General features: G+C 41.3%; 1 protein-coding gene across 3 annotated transcripts in view; it reads right to left on the reverse strand.

Annotated features, from left to right (window-relative positions):
- Window positions 1-494: 494 nt before the first annotated feature.
- The window catches only part of LOC139294098 (SH3 and PX domain-containing protein 2A-like), a 51,058-nt gene continuing 33,758 nt past the window's right edge, over window positions 495-17,794 (reverse strand). For all 3 annotated transcript variants that reach the window (XM_070915884.1, XM_070915883.1, XM_070915885.1), the window contains 7 exons: window positions 10,748-10,861; window positions 8,124-8,207; window positions 5,433-5,550; window positions 5,009-5,337; window positions 4,791-4,840; window positions 3,699-3,818; window positions 495-3,510 (listed from right to left, as the gene is read on the reverse strand). In XM_070915884.1, the coding sequence (XP_070771985.1) occupies window positions 1,582-3,510; window positions 3,699-3,818; window positions 4,791-4,840; window positions 5,009-5,337; window positions 5,433-5,550; window positions 8,124-8,207; window positions 10,748-10,861 (2,744 nt within the window). In that variant the 3' untranslated portion in view covers window positions 495-1,581. The remainder of the gene's footprint in view (window positions 3,511-3,698; window positions 3,819-4,790; window positions 4,841-5,008; window positions 5,338-5,432; window positions 5,551-8,123; window positions 8,208-10,747; window positions 10,862-17,794) is intronic.

Raw genomic sequence — 17,794 nt, forward strand, 5'->3', positions numbered from 1 at the left:
CTTTCATAAACAGTAGGGGCAATTGCAACAAAAAGCCACATGTGGAGCATTAAAGTTCACCTGAAATTAAATTGCTTTTTTTGGTCCCCTACAGCATAAATATCTGCTATATCACTTGTCCTGTGTTCTGCTTGAAAAACCAAAAGGGAGAAATTTCTTAGATTTTTTGGTTTCACGATTGCACCCTGTTTTGCATTCACTAGACAGAATACTGTTCAGGTATCCGGCTACGTAGATGGAGACCTTATTTCAATACAGCCAATCAAATCTTGCATAAAGCAGTCAGCGTTGTATTATAGACAGAGCAGACCACTGAACCAGGCCGCTTTGGGAACCATTAAAGTTGAAAAGCCTATATACATGAAGTCCATTTACCTGCAAATGTCACTTCTGGCGCTGGTGTGGTCCTTACTCTTCAATACCACTAACAACACACTGTCTGCCCATGTAGGTTACAGCGCAGAAAATTTAAAAAAAAAAGAGAGTACTAATGATTGTTCAAAAGTGCATTTATTTAATTCATTCTTTTGGCACTTAGTTATCATCACTGGTCACACAGTTAACATAAAACAAAAGTGAGCATCCCAGTACTACTGCAGCTGAAGAGTTATGTCAAATTTACTGCCCAGCAGAAATTCAAAACGTTATCATGATTAAAAGAGCAGTTCTTAGAAATGTTTAAGCAGTTGTGAAATGTTTTCATCAGTAAATGTCTTACAATAATAATAAAATAAGTAATAATATGATTTTTAAGTATTGAATAAATATAATTTTCACTGACGTTAGGGAAGTTTTAATTTTGGACAATTACCCTCTGAAATGAAAACAAAAGGACATTTTAAGGCTGTAAGTTTCAGGGGAGATCATCAGGGTTTTTCTTTTTACATTTAAGGGTAAGAAAATACTGTGATAATCAGAGATGCTCACAAATTGTTTTGTTAGGACAATATTACATAATTAAATGGATAAAATATTTCACATAAAAGGTGACATACAGTATAAAGAGATATAAAAAAACATGCAAACAGACAGCACCAAGATGAGACCAACATAAAGCAGCTTTGGCAACAACTGAGATTTTCTTTTACGGAAAAAAGGAGAAAAAGGTTTTAACTTCAACAGCTCAAGGTATCGTCAGTATAATGAATCATTTCAAACATGCAGTAAGCTTTAAATGCTTAAAAAGGTTTTAAAAAAAATTACATTATAAACTTACAGAGAAAGGTTCAAGGAGTGGACACAAAATGACATCTTAGTTCAAGTTAAAAAGGTAACCACTGAAGAAAATCATTTAATCATTCTTCCGCTCCCTGGGGTTCTCTTTGGCTGTGTCATTAAGTCCCAATATATTGCTCCTAATGCAAAGTCTCAGGCGCTGTATCATGTAGACTCATTTTACCAGATGCCTCATTTAATTTCAAAGTCACAATTTGATCTGGCTGCTCATTTTGGCAAAGGTACCGGGTTAGATTTCAATCCTTACTTAACATCTTAGGGTTAGCCTTTTTCACAAAATAAATGCATCTGTTTGAGTAGTCTTTACACGCATGTTCAGAGTTCTGCCAGCTCCACACACGAGCGCTAGTGCTTTCTCTCGAGGTAATTTGAGGGAACCCATCCTTTCCTTGGTCTGCCATTGTCCAGAATCTTGCAGTACCACCATCCATTGGGGTTTCTTTCCAGGACCTCCAGACTCGTCCCCTCAGGAAATCCCATGGTCTCCTCGTCTCCATGGTAATCTGCTATAGAGACATACACCTCTCTGAGGTTGTTGTGGATGATGTGGGGCTTGGGTTTCACTGTGGATACAGGGAGGGCATTCTTCTGAGAGCTGAGGCCAAGGGATTCAGAGCTACCAGTACCGGCTCTGTTCCTGTTGGGTAGTGCTATGTTGTTTGGCGCCAGGCTACGTGGAACAGTGCCAAAGGAAGCATTGCGTCGCACTGTGGGGCTAGCACGAGGGTGGTCCGTGGAGTTGAGGGACTCATTTCTCCTGAGAGAGCCAACAGGGCTGGGGCCATCCCTGATTGGGGCTGATATGAAGACAGACTGCGGTCTGACAACCTGCTGCTGTTTGGTGCTATTCTGCTTCCGTGAACCAAATAAGCCAATAGGTTTAGAGAGGCCACCTGGAGGCTTGGAGGGGATGGGTGGGGTGACCTTCTTCAGGTTTTGGTTGATGTTGTTCAACGCCTGCACCCTTTGTTCATTCTTCTCCAGGCTGTTGGACTTGCTGAGGCTTCCAGGTTTAGTTGGGGTGCCATCAGATTCGGACCCTGCCATGTCATCTTGTTGCCTGACAGGCTCCAGGTAGTAAGTTGGAGCCCAACCCTCTGCATCTCCCCAACGGACATACCACCAGCCACTCTCCTGCTTCTCCACCACTTCCACCTCCACTCCAGCAGGGAAGCTGAGCTCAGACTCTTGGACCTTCTCATAGGGATCTGTGGTGCGATACAAGCTGCAGCCTTCCAAGTCAGAGTCTCCTCTGCTACCTTTAGAATAGATGGAGGAGAGATCGGATGTGCTCTGAGAAGAGAAGGAGTCCTCTGAGGAGATGACTGAGGCTGTCTCAGAGTCCTCACCTTTAGTTTTGGTGCCATTCTTCAGCTGCCCTGTTGGCCGCAGCTGTCTTCTCAAGGTGCTGATGTCCATCTTCTCTGCACTGGACGCCTTGGCTAGTTGTGGTTTAGGCCTCACCACTGGCTTTAGTTTAGAGGAAGACTTGGTGGAAGAGGATGCCTTGCTTTCCTCTTGGTCTTTCTTAGTTCTGGACAGATCTGGGGTGGACTCAGTGGAAGCAGATTTAGGACTGGATGCCTCCTCAGCTTTGGTTGAAAATGGGCTCCCATTCAAGTCAATCTTGAACTTGTTACCTGCAGGTCTCCATCCACCTGATGTTGGGTTTGCAGTCCTGCCAGTTTCTGACAAGACACTTGTCTTGGAGGAATTTGAGTCCCTGCTGCACTGCCTCTCTGGTGTCTCCCTGAAGGGCCGGAAGCCGTCATTCTCATAGATACACTCTTCCTCTCCCTCCGCCTCCCCCTCTGCCTCATGGCCATCTTCAAATGACTCACCCATTTTGAAAGAGGCACTGTGGAGCGACGAAGCTGGAGAAGGCTTGGAGGACAGGTGGGATCCCTTCTCGGAGGAAGTGTCCTCATGCTTTCCATCCACCAAGGAACCTTCTCCTCTCAGAAACTCAAACTCAGACTCCATGTCCAGATCGCCAATGGCAGGGACATCATATTCTGGCTCTTCATACACTGGCCTCCCAGGAGACACAGGGGACTCTGGAGCTTCAGAGCCAGGGCTGCTGGGAGGGGCAGTATCCACAGAGTCTTGCTTTTTGACAGGCGGAGCTGGAGGTGGAACTTTTGGGCGGCACAGAGTGCTTGTTCTACGATTCAGGTTGGGCTTTTTGCGTTTGTCAATGTAGGAGCAGGGAGCCCAGCCCTCCTTCTCTCCTATCTGGACATACCACCAACCACCAGAGTTCTTCTCAATTACCTAAAATGCATGTTCAAAACAGAGCTTAGTCTTTATATGAAGGCATTTTTATACATTTTAATCTGATTTACATTTTCTCTTGGAGAAGGCAGAGTTGCTGAGCTGTGATGAATAAATTGATACAGCAAGAGATATATGGTTGGTACCCATGTTTGTTATTGAAGCTTATCTTGAAAAAGAGTGCTTACCTCTGCTTTCTGTCCTCCATTGAAAGTGATACCATCAGATATACAGGACTGGAAATCTGCAATGGTGTAATACTCTGCTTCAACTGTAGGGGGCTCTGGTGGGGAGGGCAACTGAAATCCCTGAGCACAAATGAAATTGGCACTGTTAGATAAACTGTCAGTGGCAGACGGTAACTCAAGGATGCTCACGTACTGTACTTAAGTCAAGTTTTGAGTTAATTGTGCTTTACTTGAGTATTTCCATTTCATGCTGTTTTATATTTGTACTGCACAACGTTTTAGAGGGAAATATTGTACTTTTTACTCTATACTACATTTATCTGAGCAGATTTTGCATTAAAAAGCATATGATAATATTACAAAATACAGTGTATTCTTCTTAACTTGTGGCCCCTTGCAAAAAGAAAAACTGTCTGATTGGGGCCCCTTGTCATGTTTCAGATATCTACAGTTATGAGTTGTTAGCATTTCTACCAAACTTGTCAGATGGTTTCATTTAAATTATTGTTCAAGGCTCTACAAGTAAAATGATTTATTGTTTCACAAAAGAGTCAAAACGTCTACCCCATTAATCATCTCACGACCAATCAGATTTATCTTGTGATACTTACAAGGAGGTCTGACCCCGAGGGTGGCAACTACTGGTCTAAAATACCTAACTTTATGTAAAGAAAAACTAGCTCCACCTCCACCAGCTACAGCAGTAAAATGCTGCTTACACACTGATGCATTAGTAACAATCGAATAATGTCATGTCATCATAAATATATCAGTTATAGGAGCCAGTTTTCAGCAAAATGAGTACTTTTACCTTTGATCACTAAATATTATTATTGTTTGTAATCAAAGTCCTGTGCATGAAAGAAAAAGAAAGTAAGTACAAACATTATGCCTCTGATGTATCCATTTGTTTGTTCTCCAACCGAGAACAAAAGTCTACACACTGCCATTTAAAATTGCTCACAAGGGGAATATATTTATTAGCACCTATAAACACAGCTTTTCACGCTCCATGATCTTCAACCAATAAAAGATTATAAATGACTGGATGACAAGAGGTATGGATGGATGGCTAAAATATCAAACACTTACCAGGGTTGCATCTCTTCGAGGAGGAGGTTTTTGCCTGAGAACTGGGGAACCTGTGAAAATGACACAGAGAAAAAAGCATACATGATTGTTTGGTTACATTTAAGAATATATATTTTTAAGCCTAAAGAAATTTAAGAATGAGAGAATGAAATTGAGTAATTAGTAATCTACTGTTGCAGACTGACAGAAATTCAAACATTCACAGTGAGATTACTGACCAATTTCCACCCGATGAGGGGCGATGCGGGCTACAGCCGGTGAGGCAGGCTCTGCTTTACTTTTTCCATCCTGTGGGGTATTAACAGGGCTGGCGTCAGCACAAGGGATTGGCAGGCTGATCTCCTTCCTGGCCACCTGGGGGCTCTCTGGGACACCTTCAGTCTGCACATCTTTCTCACTCAAGGCTTTCTTGTTAAGCAGGTTACTGATCTCCATGATGTTTCCAATTATCTCCACTGGGCCCGTCACAGTTTTCTTGCGGGGAGAGAAGTCATCCTTCAGCTTCTTCAGGTAAGAGGCTGGAGCCCAGCCCTCTTTATCCTGGTACCTGTAAAGTAAGTTGGCAGAGAAAATTATAAAAAAAATAATCTTTTTGTAATGACAGAGGTAACAAATGTCTGAAGAAAGTCAGCAAAGGTTTACCTGATAAACCACCAGCCTTCCAGATTCTTCTGAATCACCTCCACAATGACTCCTTTCTCGAAAGCAATCTCATCCTTGCCCTGGCTGGTGTAGGGCTGCACTGTCACGTACTTCTCTTCTGCCAAAGCCAGAGCAGAGAATGACAACAACGCTAAGATTTTGAGGGCTGTGAGATCTCTAAAAACAAAATAATGGTGTGAAAAGAAAACAAAAAGAGAAAGAAGTGCATATTTTATAAATCTTTTCTATAACTTTTTGTATTTATATGAGCATACTGCAGTAATAAGAGATAATTATGAAGCAATATATACATGTACAGCAATATATAATGAAATATTCTCAATTTTGCAATATACTGAGCAGAGGTGTTTCTTTAATACAGACTGAAACTGTTCTGCTTTCTGACAGTTGGATTAACTAAAAGACTAACTTTGGAAGATACCCACTTGATTCGACTTCCACAGAATGCATGAAATTAAGACTGTGGATTTTGTCCCCCAACACTTCCTTTGAACACATTAAGAAGGGATCTCTTCACGGCAACAACAAATAATAACGCTTTCAATGTACATGTCGACATGTGAATATTGTTTTCAGACAGGCTTGAAAAAAGCTGTCTTTGACAGCTAGGAAGGAGCATAAATGTCACGAGTAAATACACTAGACACACAGAACGACTGGTCAGTAACCACTGGAGTTCTGGCAGTAGACGACCCGGCAAATCCCATGAGAACACTAATTGTAGTGTGTTCTTGTACCAAAACAAACATGGATGGCAACCAGCAGCTTGCACTGCTTGTATACTGTGTAATTTGTAGTGAAAAGACCAGAAAATTAAGAAAAAAAATGACGATTTTGGGTGAGAAGTCAGTCGCGAATATCAAACATGTTTAAAAAGATCTTTATGAGAACAGTTGGCAGCAATTGGATTTGAATCTTTACATCTCATACACTACATGATTTTAACTGCCAGCCGTCAAACTAATCCAGGCTGGAACAGACCTGGTCCAACTTGGTCCAATCAGTCACCACACCCAAATCATATTCATAATTGGCTCTACAGTTGTACTGTGTGTCCCCACCTTAGGGTGCCGACCATGAACTGCAACATCCCCAGTTAAGTTGTTTCCCTTCTCTCTCTCCCCTCATTTCCTGTCATATGTCTACTATCAGCTGTCCAATAAAATCCATGAAAAATAACTAATATTCCTCAAAATGTGAAATCAAAAAAAATTAAAACACTAAGTTCATTGGTATTCAGTAAGGGTATTGACTGAGGGGAACTACAGCACATGGGGCGAACTAGTGTCCTAATAGTGTCCTTGGCCTTGCAACAGCAAGCATCTCCTAACTCAGCACAGAACAGAGAGCAGGGGCACCATGCTGATTTATGCATTCCCATGAGGCCAAGGGGCAGAGTGAAGACATCATTTCCTGTCATTATAGCAATTCCTGTCTAGGACAGACAGCACAGGGAGAAGAGGTGTGTTCTGTATGCCGTCCTACACAGGAACCAACATTCTGGTGACAAATTTTTCCTTTTTTCCAAGGTTGTGTAGGAGCGGAATGGGTGTGGGATAGCAATTCCCTTTACTTGCAAAAACTTCAGTGGGCTCCACGGGCAAAGGATATTTCTGTACGCTTTATTTTCCTTTTGCCTGGTTCTTCCGGCCTCTTTGTCGGGGCTGGTAAATCGTTTTCCTCTCACCAACCTCTTTCAAACAATATCCAGCAGTGCAATGAAGGGAAACTCTGAATCAGATGTTATGTTAACCACAACATGCATCGCCTGCATCAGTGTTATAAATTATTCTTGTGGAGTCAGCAAAATATCACTTTTTTTTTCTTTTTTTTTAACACAAAGCAGGATTTCAGTCCTAGGGTGGAAACAACTCTCTCTCCACTCCAGAGAGCAGCATCCACTGCCAAGCACAAAGTTTGGGCTGAACTCAATAGCCTATCCTCACTCCTCTGTCGGCAATCTAAATACATCTCCTGTGAAAAAAACAAACCCTTGGCCTTGGTAAGAGGAACATGTGCAACTTTGTGATTGAGAATGTGACTTTCTTGCTAAATACGTGAGAGATTAATAAGGCTCTTTGTTTATCTGTCAATATTGGTTGCTATCTGCACCACAGCAGGATAAAGGTCTGTTTCTACCACACATTGGTAGAACTCACACTCATTAGAAAACTACATACACGCTTCATTTGCTCATAAAAAAGCAAAATATGGCTCTAAAATGCAGCATGAGGCATTCCAAAGTCTATTACGTAACTATATTCAGATGAGTGGGTAGTTTTTTCTTCGGAGATTCTGGGAAGATTGGTTTTGGCACACAGTGTTTAATTATAACGAAAACGCTTACATGGAGCAATTTTGTAACATAATTTGAGCTTAGCATCAATAATTGGTGTATATAAAAGTTGCAGATTTCACCTTTGCTTTCCAGGCTCATTCCATATTAAAACGTCAGTTAGTGGTTAGTTGTGGTGGATTGTGGCTCATGATAAATGCATTTGCTGGAAGACAACACAGGATAAAAGACTGAGCAAATGTGTGCATGTGGAGAGGGACGAGTTGAGCCATGTGATAAGAGACAATGAGAAAGATGGCGTGAGGAGAACAATAGCATAGGGAGGGTGGGAGGATGGGAGGGAGGGAGGTGATGCTGCATCTGTCTCAGTTCACCTCGGCTCTGCTGCCTGCTGATGACACCCCCCAACGTCCATCTCCGGTCCAGCCTCTTCAGATGAGCCTTGTGTCGCTTAGTAACTGACAGACACACGTGGTGATCAGACGACAGCAAACAAACAAACATGGGAGACACGAAGAGCAAGCACAAATGTTACACAAACACACAGCACACAAATGACATGGATCCACCCCCTGGAGCCCCGTTAGCTACATGGAGGACATAAAAACAAGACCACAAAGCAAAACATGGTGGACAGTTAGAGTGGATGGATGGAGGTTACAGAGGAAGTGTTAAACCAGGGCATCTTCTCTGTGGCTTGTAATTAGGATGTTGTTAGCATGGTTTTCCCATCCTGTTCTGTTAGAGCATCTAGGACACACATTGCTGCAGCAGGGATGCCATCCAATTAATAGAGCAGCTGACGGTGCTGCTGGTTGGAGTTGTGTACCTCAGAGGGTCTATATTTCCCTGTGCCTTTTGTAGGTAAAACTGTGTAGATGGAAATAATTTCTGCCAACTGCGAGATCTTCTGTCACATGCCAAAATGATAGAAGAAGTAGCTCCTGTAAATTATCTTATGTAAGACAAAGAAAATCCTTTTCCTTTTTAAATACTCTTAAATTTCCAATGATGGGAATATAATCATACCATATGCCACTACAATTACAAAACATGGGAAAAAATGTTTTTTTGCTTTCTGGCAGGAAGTTAGAGGAGAAGAATGATTTCACTCTCATATCTGTAGGTATGAAACCACTGCCAGCCATCGGTTAAATTAGCTTCCACATTAGCTGTTCATATTCATAATTCATACAAAAACTGGTGGGTTATGTACCAGACCATTTCTTGCCTCTGAGCAGTTGCCAGGCAAGCAGCAGGGACTCCAGGACGTTACTAGTCCCAGCCAAACAATTTAGACATAACGTGTTAATTTGTGAGCTTTGGAGGTGCTGATAGGCGGATTTTGTAACCGCTGAACAGAGCCAGGCTAACTGTTTTTTCCAGTCTTTATGCTAAGCTAAGCTAAGCAGCTGCTCACATTAGACATTAAAGTGGTATCAATCTCCTCATCTAACTCTTGAAGCGAACAAGCATATTTTCCAAAATGTTTAATTACTTTAAGCAATATATTCATAAAGCTCAACATTTCTTTTATGGCTTTTTGAAAGAACTAACATGAATTCTAAATCCAGTTTTTCTGTTTTTCTGTGACAGTGTGGTGGCACAGGCTGCTGAAGACCACAGGACTGACAAAGAGATCCTTTATGAGTTTCATGCCATTCCCATGACTGACTAGACACATAAACACTAATTACACTGACAGATTGTCCTTCTCGAAAAAACCCCTGGCAGCAAACTCCAGCTATCTCTGACAGAGCAGATAGGAGTGTCGGGTGTAGACTTTTGCATTTAGGTTTGTGTGTGTGTGGTCATACATTTGTGGTATGCACACATGTTGAAATCTTCTGTTGATAAATAGATATTCTGTAAGAAAAGAGGGGGCCTTTTAGCATGTTTAACATATTGTGAAACAGTAACACTGTTTAGCCTCATGAATTCTCTCTCTCCCTCCATCATTGAGTCATAAGATATACAACACCGAGGGGATCCTGGGTCCCATTGTTACAGAGTACAATTGTACAACAAAATATGTTTTGGCCAGAGTGCTGGAAAATCTTGATGTTTGTTTGGAAGTGTAACATGCAACTTAATTATTTCTGTGCCTTCAGTTTGTTGGGTGTTCTCTGACACAATGCTGCATACATCTTAACAAACAAGCTGCAGTTGCTCCACTACCTGTCAAAACTATCAAAGTCTGAGTATGTGACACTAATTGAGCTCTATTTTCTCCACTAATATTGAAAATGCTTGAAGAGTGAGACAGCTTGAAATGCTCTTAGATGGCTTGATAACCGTATCTGACAGAGCTATCGAAGATTACATGATTGGACCCCGTCTTCAGCTTCAGTGTGTTATGTGTTAGCATAATATTCTGGCAAACCAAACTCTGCATAGGTGTGTTTCTAATCAGGGTTTTGGATCCCTCTCTGACTCCAGTAAGCTCACGAAACTTAACATCAACACACATCTACTGTACTGTAACTTATCAGCAATCTACAATGATAATTCATGTCAGAGCCTGCTTGAATTAACAATGACCATAATTTTAATGAGCATGACTCGTGAGATATTCTCCTGTTTTATTCCTTACTGCTGACTCTTTCATGATCTCACTCCATGGAGCTCACATCACTTAATATTGCGCTGCATTTCTACTGTACAGTGCATTACTGTACAGCACGTCACTTCAGTAGCTGTGGTCTAGTCTCTCCTGGCACTCCTCCCTGCTGTTTACCCAGGCCTGAATCTACACTCTGTTCAAGCATGCTTATAATGGCAGGCAGACAGAGAGAGGTGTTCACACCAGCCCGGCGCCAGCCGTTAGCGTAGGCCGGCAGTGGTAAAGTATGGGCGAGTTTGCTCCATCTTGTCACAGATCAAAGACTGAGGATTGAGGGCAGGGGTGGTATCTGTGTGTGGGTATATAACAGAGTGTGTGAGGTTGTATTTGAGTGTGTGTGGGTGGGCAGAAGTAGGAGAGTTTGCAATGACTTACCTTCCCCAGCTTTAGAGGCGCCTAGCTCCAAGTCATCCCGTGTGCCACTGTGGGAGTTGAGATAGGTAGCAGGGACCCAACCCTGCTCCTCTGCAGTGCTGACAAACCACCAACCTGTGGAAACATACAGAGGCTGAAAATCACCAGGACTATGTAGGATGTTTAACAAACATGTCATACAATGCATATACAGTAGGTATTGCCTAAACTTTCTAGAAGGTCTAGAAGATTTGTGAATTTTGCAATTTCCCACCCCAAAGAGAAGAGAGACATAATCTCTACAAAGACAGATGATACTGAATACAGATGACGTCTTCTGACCACAGATCCTCTAGCATGGTTCATATCCCACGTCAAATCATTTATGTGAACTTAATTGTGTTGCCAACTGAATCTATAACTGTGGTCAGGGCCAAGAACATCAGAGGGAACATCGCCTGGCTGTAGCTCGACTCGTGACGAAGTCGGGATGGGATCAGTCATGATTTCAGTGGGCAGGACATTTACTGAAGTGCTGTCACTATCCAAAATGTCCATTTGCAATGTTGCAGCTGATTTGACTTGCTTAATGACGAATGCCTCAGCTGGAAAGGTGCACATGCAAAAAATCTGATCCCAATAAAGTAAGTGGAGTACAGCGACCCATTGTGTTAGATTAGGGCTTGTGGCAAATGTTAAGTACATATGCACACTAATCATAACATTTTAACTTTATGAGACCTCTCAACAGGAGACCTAAGTGACAAAGCTGGCACAAAAACTGCACGGTATGCCACACATACTGTACACTATTTGTTGTGGTAACGGGAATACAATATGGCCGACAGCTGTCTGGAAAACCCGTAAAGAGGATAGGAGTGTTCCATCACATTTTCACAGCTGGTCCAAACATCCAGTGTACTTTTCCTACAGAAATGGTGTGTTATGAGGTAGTTTAGTTTAATTAATAAAAAAAAGCAGAATATACTGTAGTATGATAGACAGGAACAGAAAGAAGGTGTGATGATATGGTGTAGGATGAGGCAAAATTACAGGATATGAATGTGGAAATAACAGCAGAAAGGTTGTAGACAAAGAAAATCCTTTTACATTAGGCATTTTTCATGTAGTAAAATATGTTGTAATCATGTCCTTACATTTTGCAGTCATGCATCAGACTGATTAGAGGAGGTTATTACTAGACAGGAAAGCCCTTTTAATCATTGTTGAAGACTTAAGTTAGATTTTTTTTGCAAAGTCAGAGAGAATTAACACATTTACAATAAACACAATTTCATTTTGTATAATGGCTTATCTCTCAGCAAAACAAACCAGAGCTGACATACAAACCCAACATTGAACAATTCCTCAACCTGTCAGCTGTTATATTCAAAGACATCATGGCTTTCACTACAAGTTATTGATTTCTGCAAAGGATGCCCGTAGGATTTGGTATCAGGTCGTTTCTCAGGCAGTTTCATACTGTACTTATGGTCATAAAACATAATTATTGTGAAATGTTGGCAATCCCAAATTCTGATGACATAACTGAGTCAGATTGTTCCCTGGCCATATGTTTGTCTGTTCACCAAATTTATCTAGGAGCGCTAGAGATATCCTGTTGACAGACTTAATGCATGACTTTCTCACTGGAGGAAGTAACACAGAAAATATTTCCATATATAAAAAAAAATATTTTCAGCTGTACAGTGGGGGCTATTTTGCATAGAGTTAGGGTGGGTCCAGATAGCAGGGTGCTGTTAGTGTTTGGCTCTGAGCAACATGCTGGCTAGGGCTCAGGTACGTAACAAGCCGTGTAATGTGCTCAGTCTTTACACCAAAGCTGTGGCTTGAACAAAACCTCATGCCAATAAATCAGACAGAGCAGCAAGCTACAAAAAAACAAACCGTTGTCTAAAACATTCATAACCAAAGGACTCAAAATACAGCATTTTTCTTTCCACAGAGGAGTTGAAAGCTTGTGAGAAGATTCAGTTATTATCCCAGTTTTAAATGAGCTCACTACACCAACATTTTGCAATACTTCATTAAGTCTCTGTGTCGTGTTTAATGACCAGCAAAGGGCAACATGAACTACATTAATGGTACATTAAAGTAACTTGACCATTATAAAGAAAGGTCAGCTTGATGGGAGTAAAAAGACCAGCGTCAACTCAATAAAGAAAAAATACTTACATGCTATTTTCACACATGCCAGCTTGAGGGAAATGTAATTTACACCTCAGCAGTACTTATAGAAATGTAAGCAAATATAAGAATAAGGTGTGGGAATGTACTGAGAGCACTTGGCTGTAAGTCTGAATATACATACGCAGCAAAGACACACAGTCACTTTAAAAGGCCTGAGTAAATATATGCTGTTATTGATGGCTAACGCTGCCTTGTCTGTATTTTTCAACCATCCTCCCATATGGCAGGTGCTTAGGCTGAGTTCACTGAACCTCAAGAGAAGCAATAAAAGTACTTTTAAAAAACGCACACACATTACGCAAGTGCTGATTTCCTGGCCACTGCAGGTTTATATCAGACAGGTTGCAATTATATGAAATGTAGAGAAAAAAACCCCACTTCTAAATGAGAAACCTGCTTCATGTCTTTCATCGCATATATTCATTCACAGAGTGACTGCAATTAAATCTTGCACAAAAGCAGCTCCATAGTTGATGTATACAGGCAACACAAAATGACTAAAATCCCACTTTCAGAAACTATGTGTTTCTATAAGTTATATTCAGGGCTTCTGATTCCAAATGAAACCCACCTAGAACTGTCACATAACGTACCTTTTGTTGATATAATTCTTTTGGAATATTTTCCAAAGTGCAGGGAGGGGAATGTGATTCTTAACTTTTGGATAATGTCAACTTCATATTTGACAGGGTTATCATTTGTGCATTCCTCATGATGACACAGACCTTAAACTGAGGTCATTACAAAAGAAATCTTGCTGAAAATGAAGAAGTTTAAAGTAAAGCTTATGTGAGGGGAGTGAATGAAGTTGTGGATTCGGCTGCTGAAAGGCAAAATGGCAGATAATGGAAATAAGATTAGGAGAAGAAGGTGTTCTCTCTTCCTTGTTTACCGGATGGCAGGGATTATCTGTCCAGATGTGGGAGGAGGTGAAGGAAGCATACCTTATGTCTGGAAATATGTGTGCGAGTGTGTGTGTGTGTGTGTGTTACACATGTATCTGTGCATTTGTCTGATGTTTGATCCACCGACTGTTTTGGTTCCCACAGCAGAGAGTGCAGACATACATTACAAAGCTACACCTGTATCTTTATCTGTGTTTATATATCATTTCTTGTTGTTTTTGATCAGTCTATATCACAACCTGCTTTTCTCCACATCTCCCTGTCTCACTATCCACTAAAGGAAAAGTTTAAAATCTTGGAAAGATGCTGCAGAGTTTCAACCACAAAGGGAAAAAAAGAACACCGCCAAATGCTGACTGGCAATGCACTTTGCTAAACATTATTCAATATTACGATTACAGCTACTTAGTCAACATCCTGAGTAAATCAAAAAGCTTTTAAAACGTTTGAGCAGAGTTTAGTTTTGTAACCCCCATCGTTTTGGGGTCAGTGGTTGCATAAGACAATAGCTAAACCCACAACCCTCTGGTGGAGATGTCATATAACACCATCACACCATAGGATCATGACCACAGACATCAACCTCAAATGTCACAGCATCTGAGAGGAAGAAACCAAACAGTTTGTCTTGACAACACTGCACTGCAAGGACATCATGAAAACCTGGAAGTTTTAAATGGAGCTGAGGGCAAGCTGTAACTAAGTTTATGCCTCGGCAGCCTGCTGTGAGGTGCAAAACTCTGGTCGTATCAAGTTAAATGCCTGCTTGATTCCAATTATTTCTGTAATAAAAGAAAGAAAATGATGATGTTAGCCTAATTCAAACAGCATGAAACATACAGATCCAGATTTGAAGCAAGAAATTTACATTTTGGGACTTACACTTTCGCTTTCTGGCAGAGAGTTACATGAGAGGTCGATATAATTCTCATATCTGTCAATTACACATAAGGCTACAGCCAGCAGGCAGTTAACTTAGTCAAGACCGGAAACAGGGGGAAACAGCTAGCCTGGCTCTGTCCAAAGATTGTGCCTACCAGCACCTCTAAAGCTCATGTTATATCTCATAACCACTAAAGTCTCCGCTGGTTGCCTAGCAACTGGTCTCAGCCAAGAAACTGTCCAGCACATAACCCCTCGTAAAATAGCTAATTGTCATTTTTACACAGGTTTTGGTAAAGATAAAAGTAATTTGATACAACATGTTAATTTCTGAGCTTCAGATGTGCTGGTGTATTTTGTTAGCATTGGGCAAAGCAAGGCTAGCTGTTTCCCCCTGTTTTTCAGTCAGTGTGCTAAGCTAAGCTAACCGACAGCTGGCTGTAGCTTCATATTGAACAGACAGATATGAGCGGTATCGACCTTCTCAACGCTCCGCCAGAGAGCAAATACGCTTCTTCGATTATTCTAAGTATGAGCTACGCATTTTTAAAAACAATTAGCTGAATAATGAATAAAAATAAATATTGGTTATGTAAGTTGAACGTTTCGCAGCAATTTGACAATGACAGATGGAAAAATGCTGCAGAGACAGATATTTCTGCAAAGAGACAGTAAAACATGTACACAGATGTTCGCTCCAGACTTTCAAAGAGATGTCCTCATAGTTTAACTTAAGCTGTATTCTAGATACAGAGGACAGACAGACACTGAGAGTGAGCAGCATTTCTGAGCTCTATTTGTCTCTCATACAGTATCTGCCATCTGGAAACTCTATCAGCTTTAAGACCCGTTCTTCATTTTTACTGTAATCAACAACAGATTCTCAGCTGCAACAAGAAACTAGATTTATGCTATTTGTGTTTTTCTGTAAGGTGACTGGATAACCTATAAAACAAAACTGCGATTTACGTATACAATCGATCAAGTCTGATACCTACACCACGGCATACGTGTGACACACAGTGTGACGTTGCAGTGCTCCTTAATGCTACTTATCCTTGACAAATAGTACTGTGTTAAACTGTACTGAAACATTTTTGTAGTAACTCTGTAATACTAACAAAAGATTTCTACACATCTAGCATGAATATGAGAACCACAGATTCAGCAGCAGCAGAAGGGGTTTTTTTTTTCACGACCTGAAATGATGAGGAATGCAGTGGCTCAGCAGTCCTGCAGATATCTGACACCACTGTTGAGTAGAGCAGGAGAAAACCCATTCATTTCCAGCTTCTGTATTCATTAACAGTGGATTCAGTATCAAAGCACAAGGGGGAAGGTATCCAGTCCAATACACACACTTCAAGTTTTCATAAATCATTGGGTTTCAATTACCTGGGTGGCTCTTAGGTAAGAGGCGGCGGGGGTGGGCAAAACGGCAACAACACGACTTTCAAGAGCTGATGTTGACCTAGGGCACAACCGTCTCTCCCTCCCAGCCTCTGAAAGGATCCTCTCATGGTCTGAACGAAGTTTCAGCCCACAGCTTGTGTGCTTTCTAGGCTCCACTGATTTGGAGACACAGTAGTCCTTGAGAGTCTGAAAGCCCACCCCTTAAAATACTGCTTGAACTCAATGGTCAATTCTTGAGTGTGTGTGAGAGAGAGGCACCTTTTTGGCTCCACTGACTGATTTCTGTACACTATTATTGCGTCTATTTGTGCTCTTAAATACTGTTATTGTTCGCCATGTCCTCTGCCTGTATCGCTGTGTGACAAGATGCAAGGAAATAAAGCAGTTAAAGCCTTTGTTGAAATGCCACTTACAAACCTCCCATTTGAGTTTCCATATCTAAAAATACAGGATAAGGTTCATTTCTTGAGACGGTCATTAGTACTTCCTATGGTCAGCTGAAAGAATGTGGAGGATGGGGATTACTATGAGTGGATAATGTGTCTTCCATCTGCTGCTGCAACTTCAGCTTTAAAGAGACATTTAACACTTGGCAAGTTTTCTGTATCATGTCTTTGGTGGTTCATTGACATGAATTATAGGGTTTTTCCTCTTTCATACAAGGAAACATGTTCTTGCTGAAACTGCACATACCAAATTGGGAAACTGAAGGTTTAAACACTGGCAGCACTGGAAGCTCAATGTTGACCTTGCCTTTAATTCTCCTACATATCACAGACAAGAAAATTGCAACAGCCAGTATACATGATGCTTTTCCTGACTTTTGGTGATATTATCTGGGTGCAAAAGAAAGTCAACTGTCATTCTAATAAATTGTAATCTGTGCAGGATGAATATGAGGACCTAGGAACGGTCCCAGGTGAAACAATAAATACTGTAGACTGAGGGCTTCAAGGTGATACACAGTTTATTACCTTTACCAAGGTTATGTTTGCATATGTGTGTGCATGATAGACTTAAAAATCCACAGCCATGCTAGCAGCTCTGTGAGGCTGTACTTAGACACAGTGGTGCTTTGACCTAAATGCTAACGCCTGAATGCTAACATGCTGATGTTTAGCAGGATTAATGTTTACCAGGTTCACAATCTTAGTTATCTTAGCCTAACTTTTGTGGCAATCCATTCAATAGTTGTTGAGATATTTCAGTCTGGACCAAAGTGGCAGGACCGACCAACAGATTCATATTGCCATTCCTTGAAAAACAATTAAAATAACTACTAATAATCTGATTGTCCAAAAAAATTGACTAAACAGAGTAGTTATCTGGATTTGGAATCGTTGCCATCACAAAAACTGCCTTATATAATTTTATAGATAGCTTTAAAGAGCAACAGTAAGTCTGTGCTCTTGTAGTAAACTCAGTTCCTGGAAGAATCAGCCTCTCTGAACATCGAGCTCCCGCTGAGCCGAGCCCTGAGATAATCTTGCTTCCAGCTTGAAGACGGAGAGCAGAGACATTATTGTATTGGTGCAGCTTTTCCATGTGAAGGTAAAGAAGACATCCTGCACATCCATCATGCCACGCTGAGGGCCAGACCAGCGTAATCTGCCAGGATTTGACTCCAGCTGTCTCTATGGGCTTGCAGCCAGGCAGT

This window comes from Enoplosus armatus, chromosome 12 (genome assembly GCF_043641665.1).
Source record: "Enoplosus armatus isolate fEnoArm2 chromosome 12, fEnoArm2.hap1, whole genome shotgun sequence".
NCBI classification, from domain to species: domain Eukaryota; kingdom Metazoa; phylum Chordata; class Actinopteri; order Centrarchiformes; family Enoplosidae; genus Enoplosus; species Enoplosus armatus.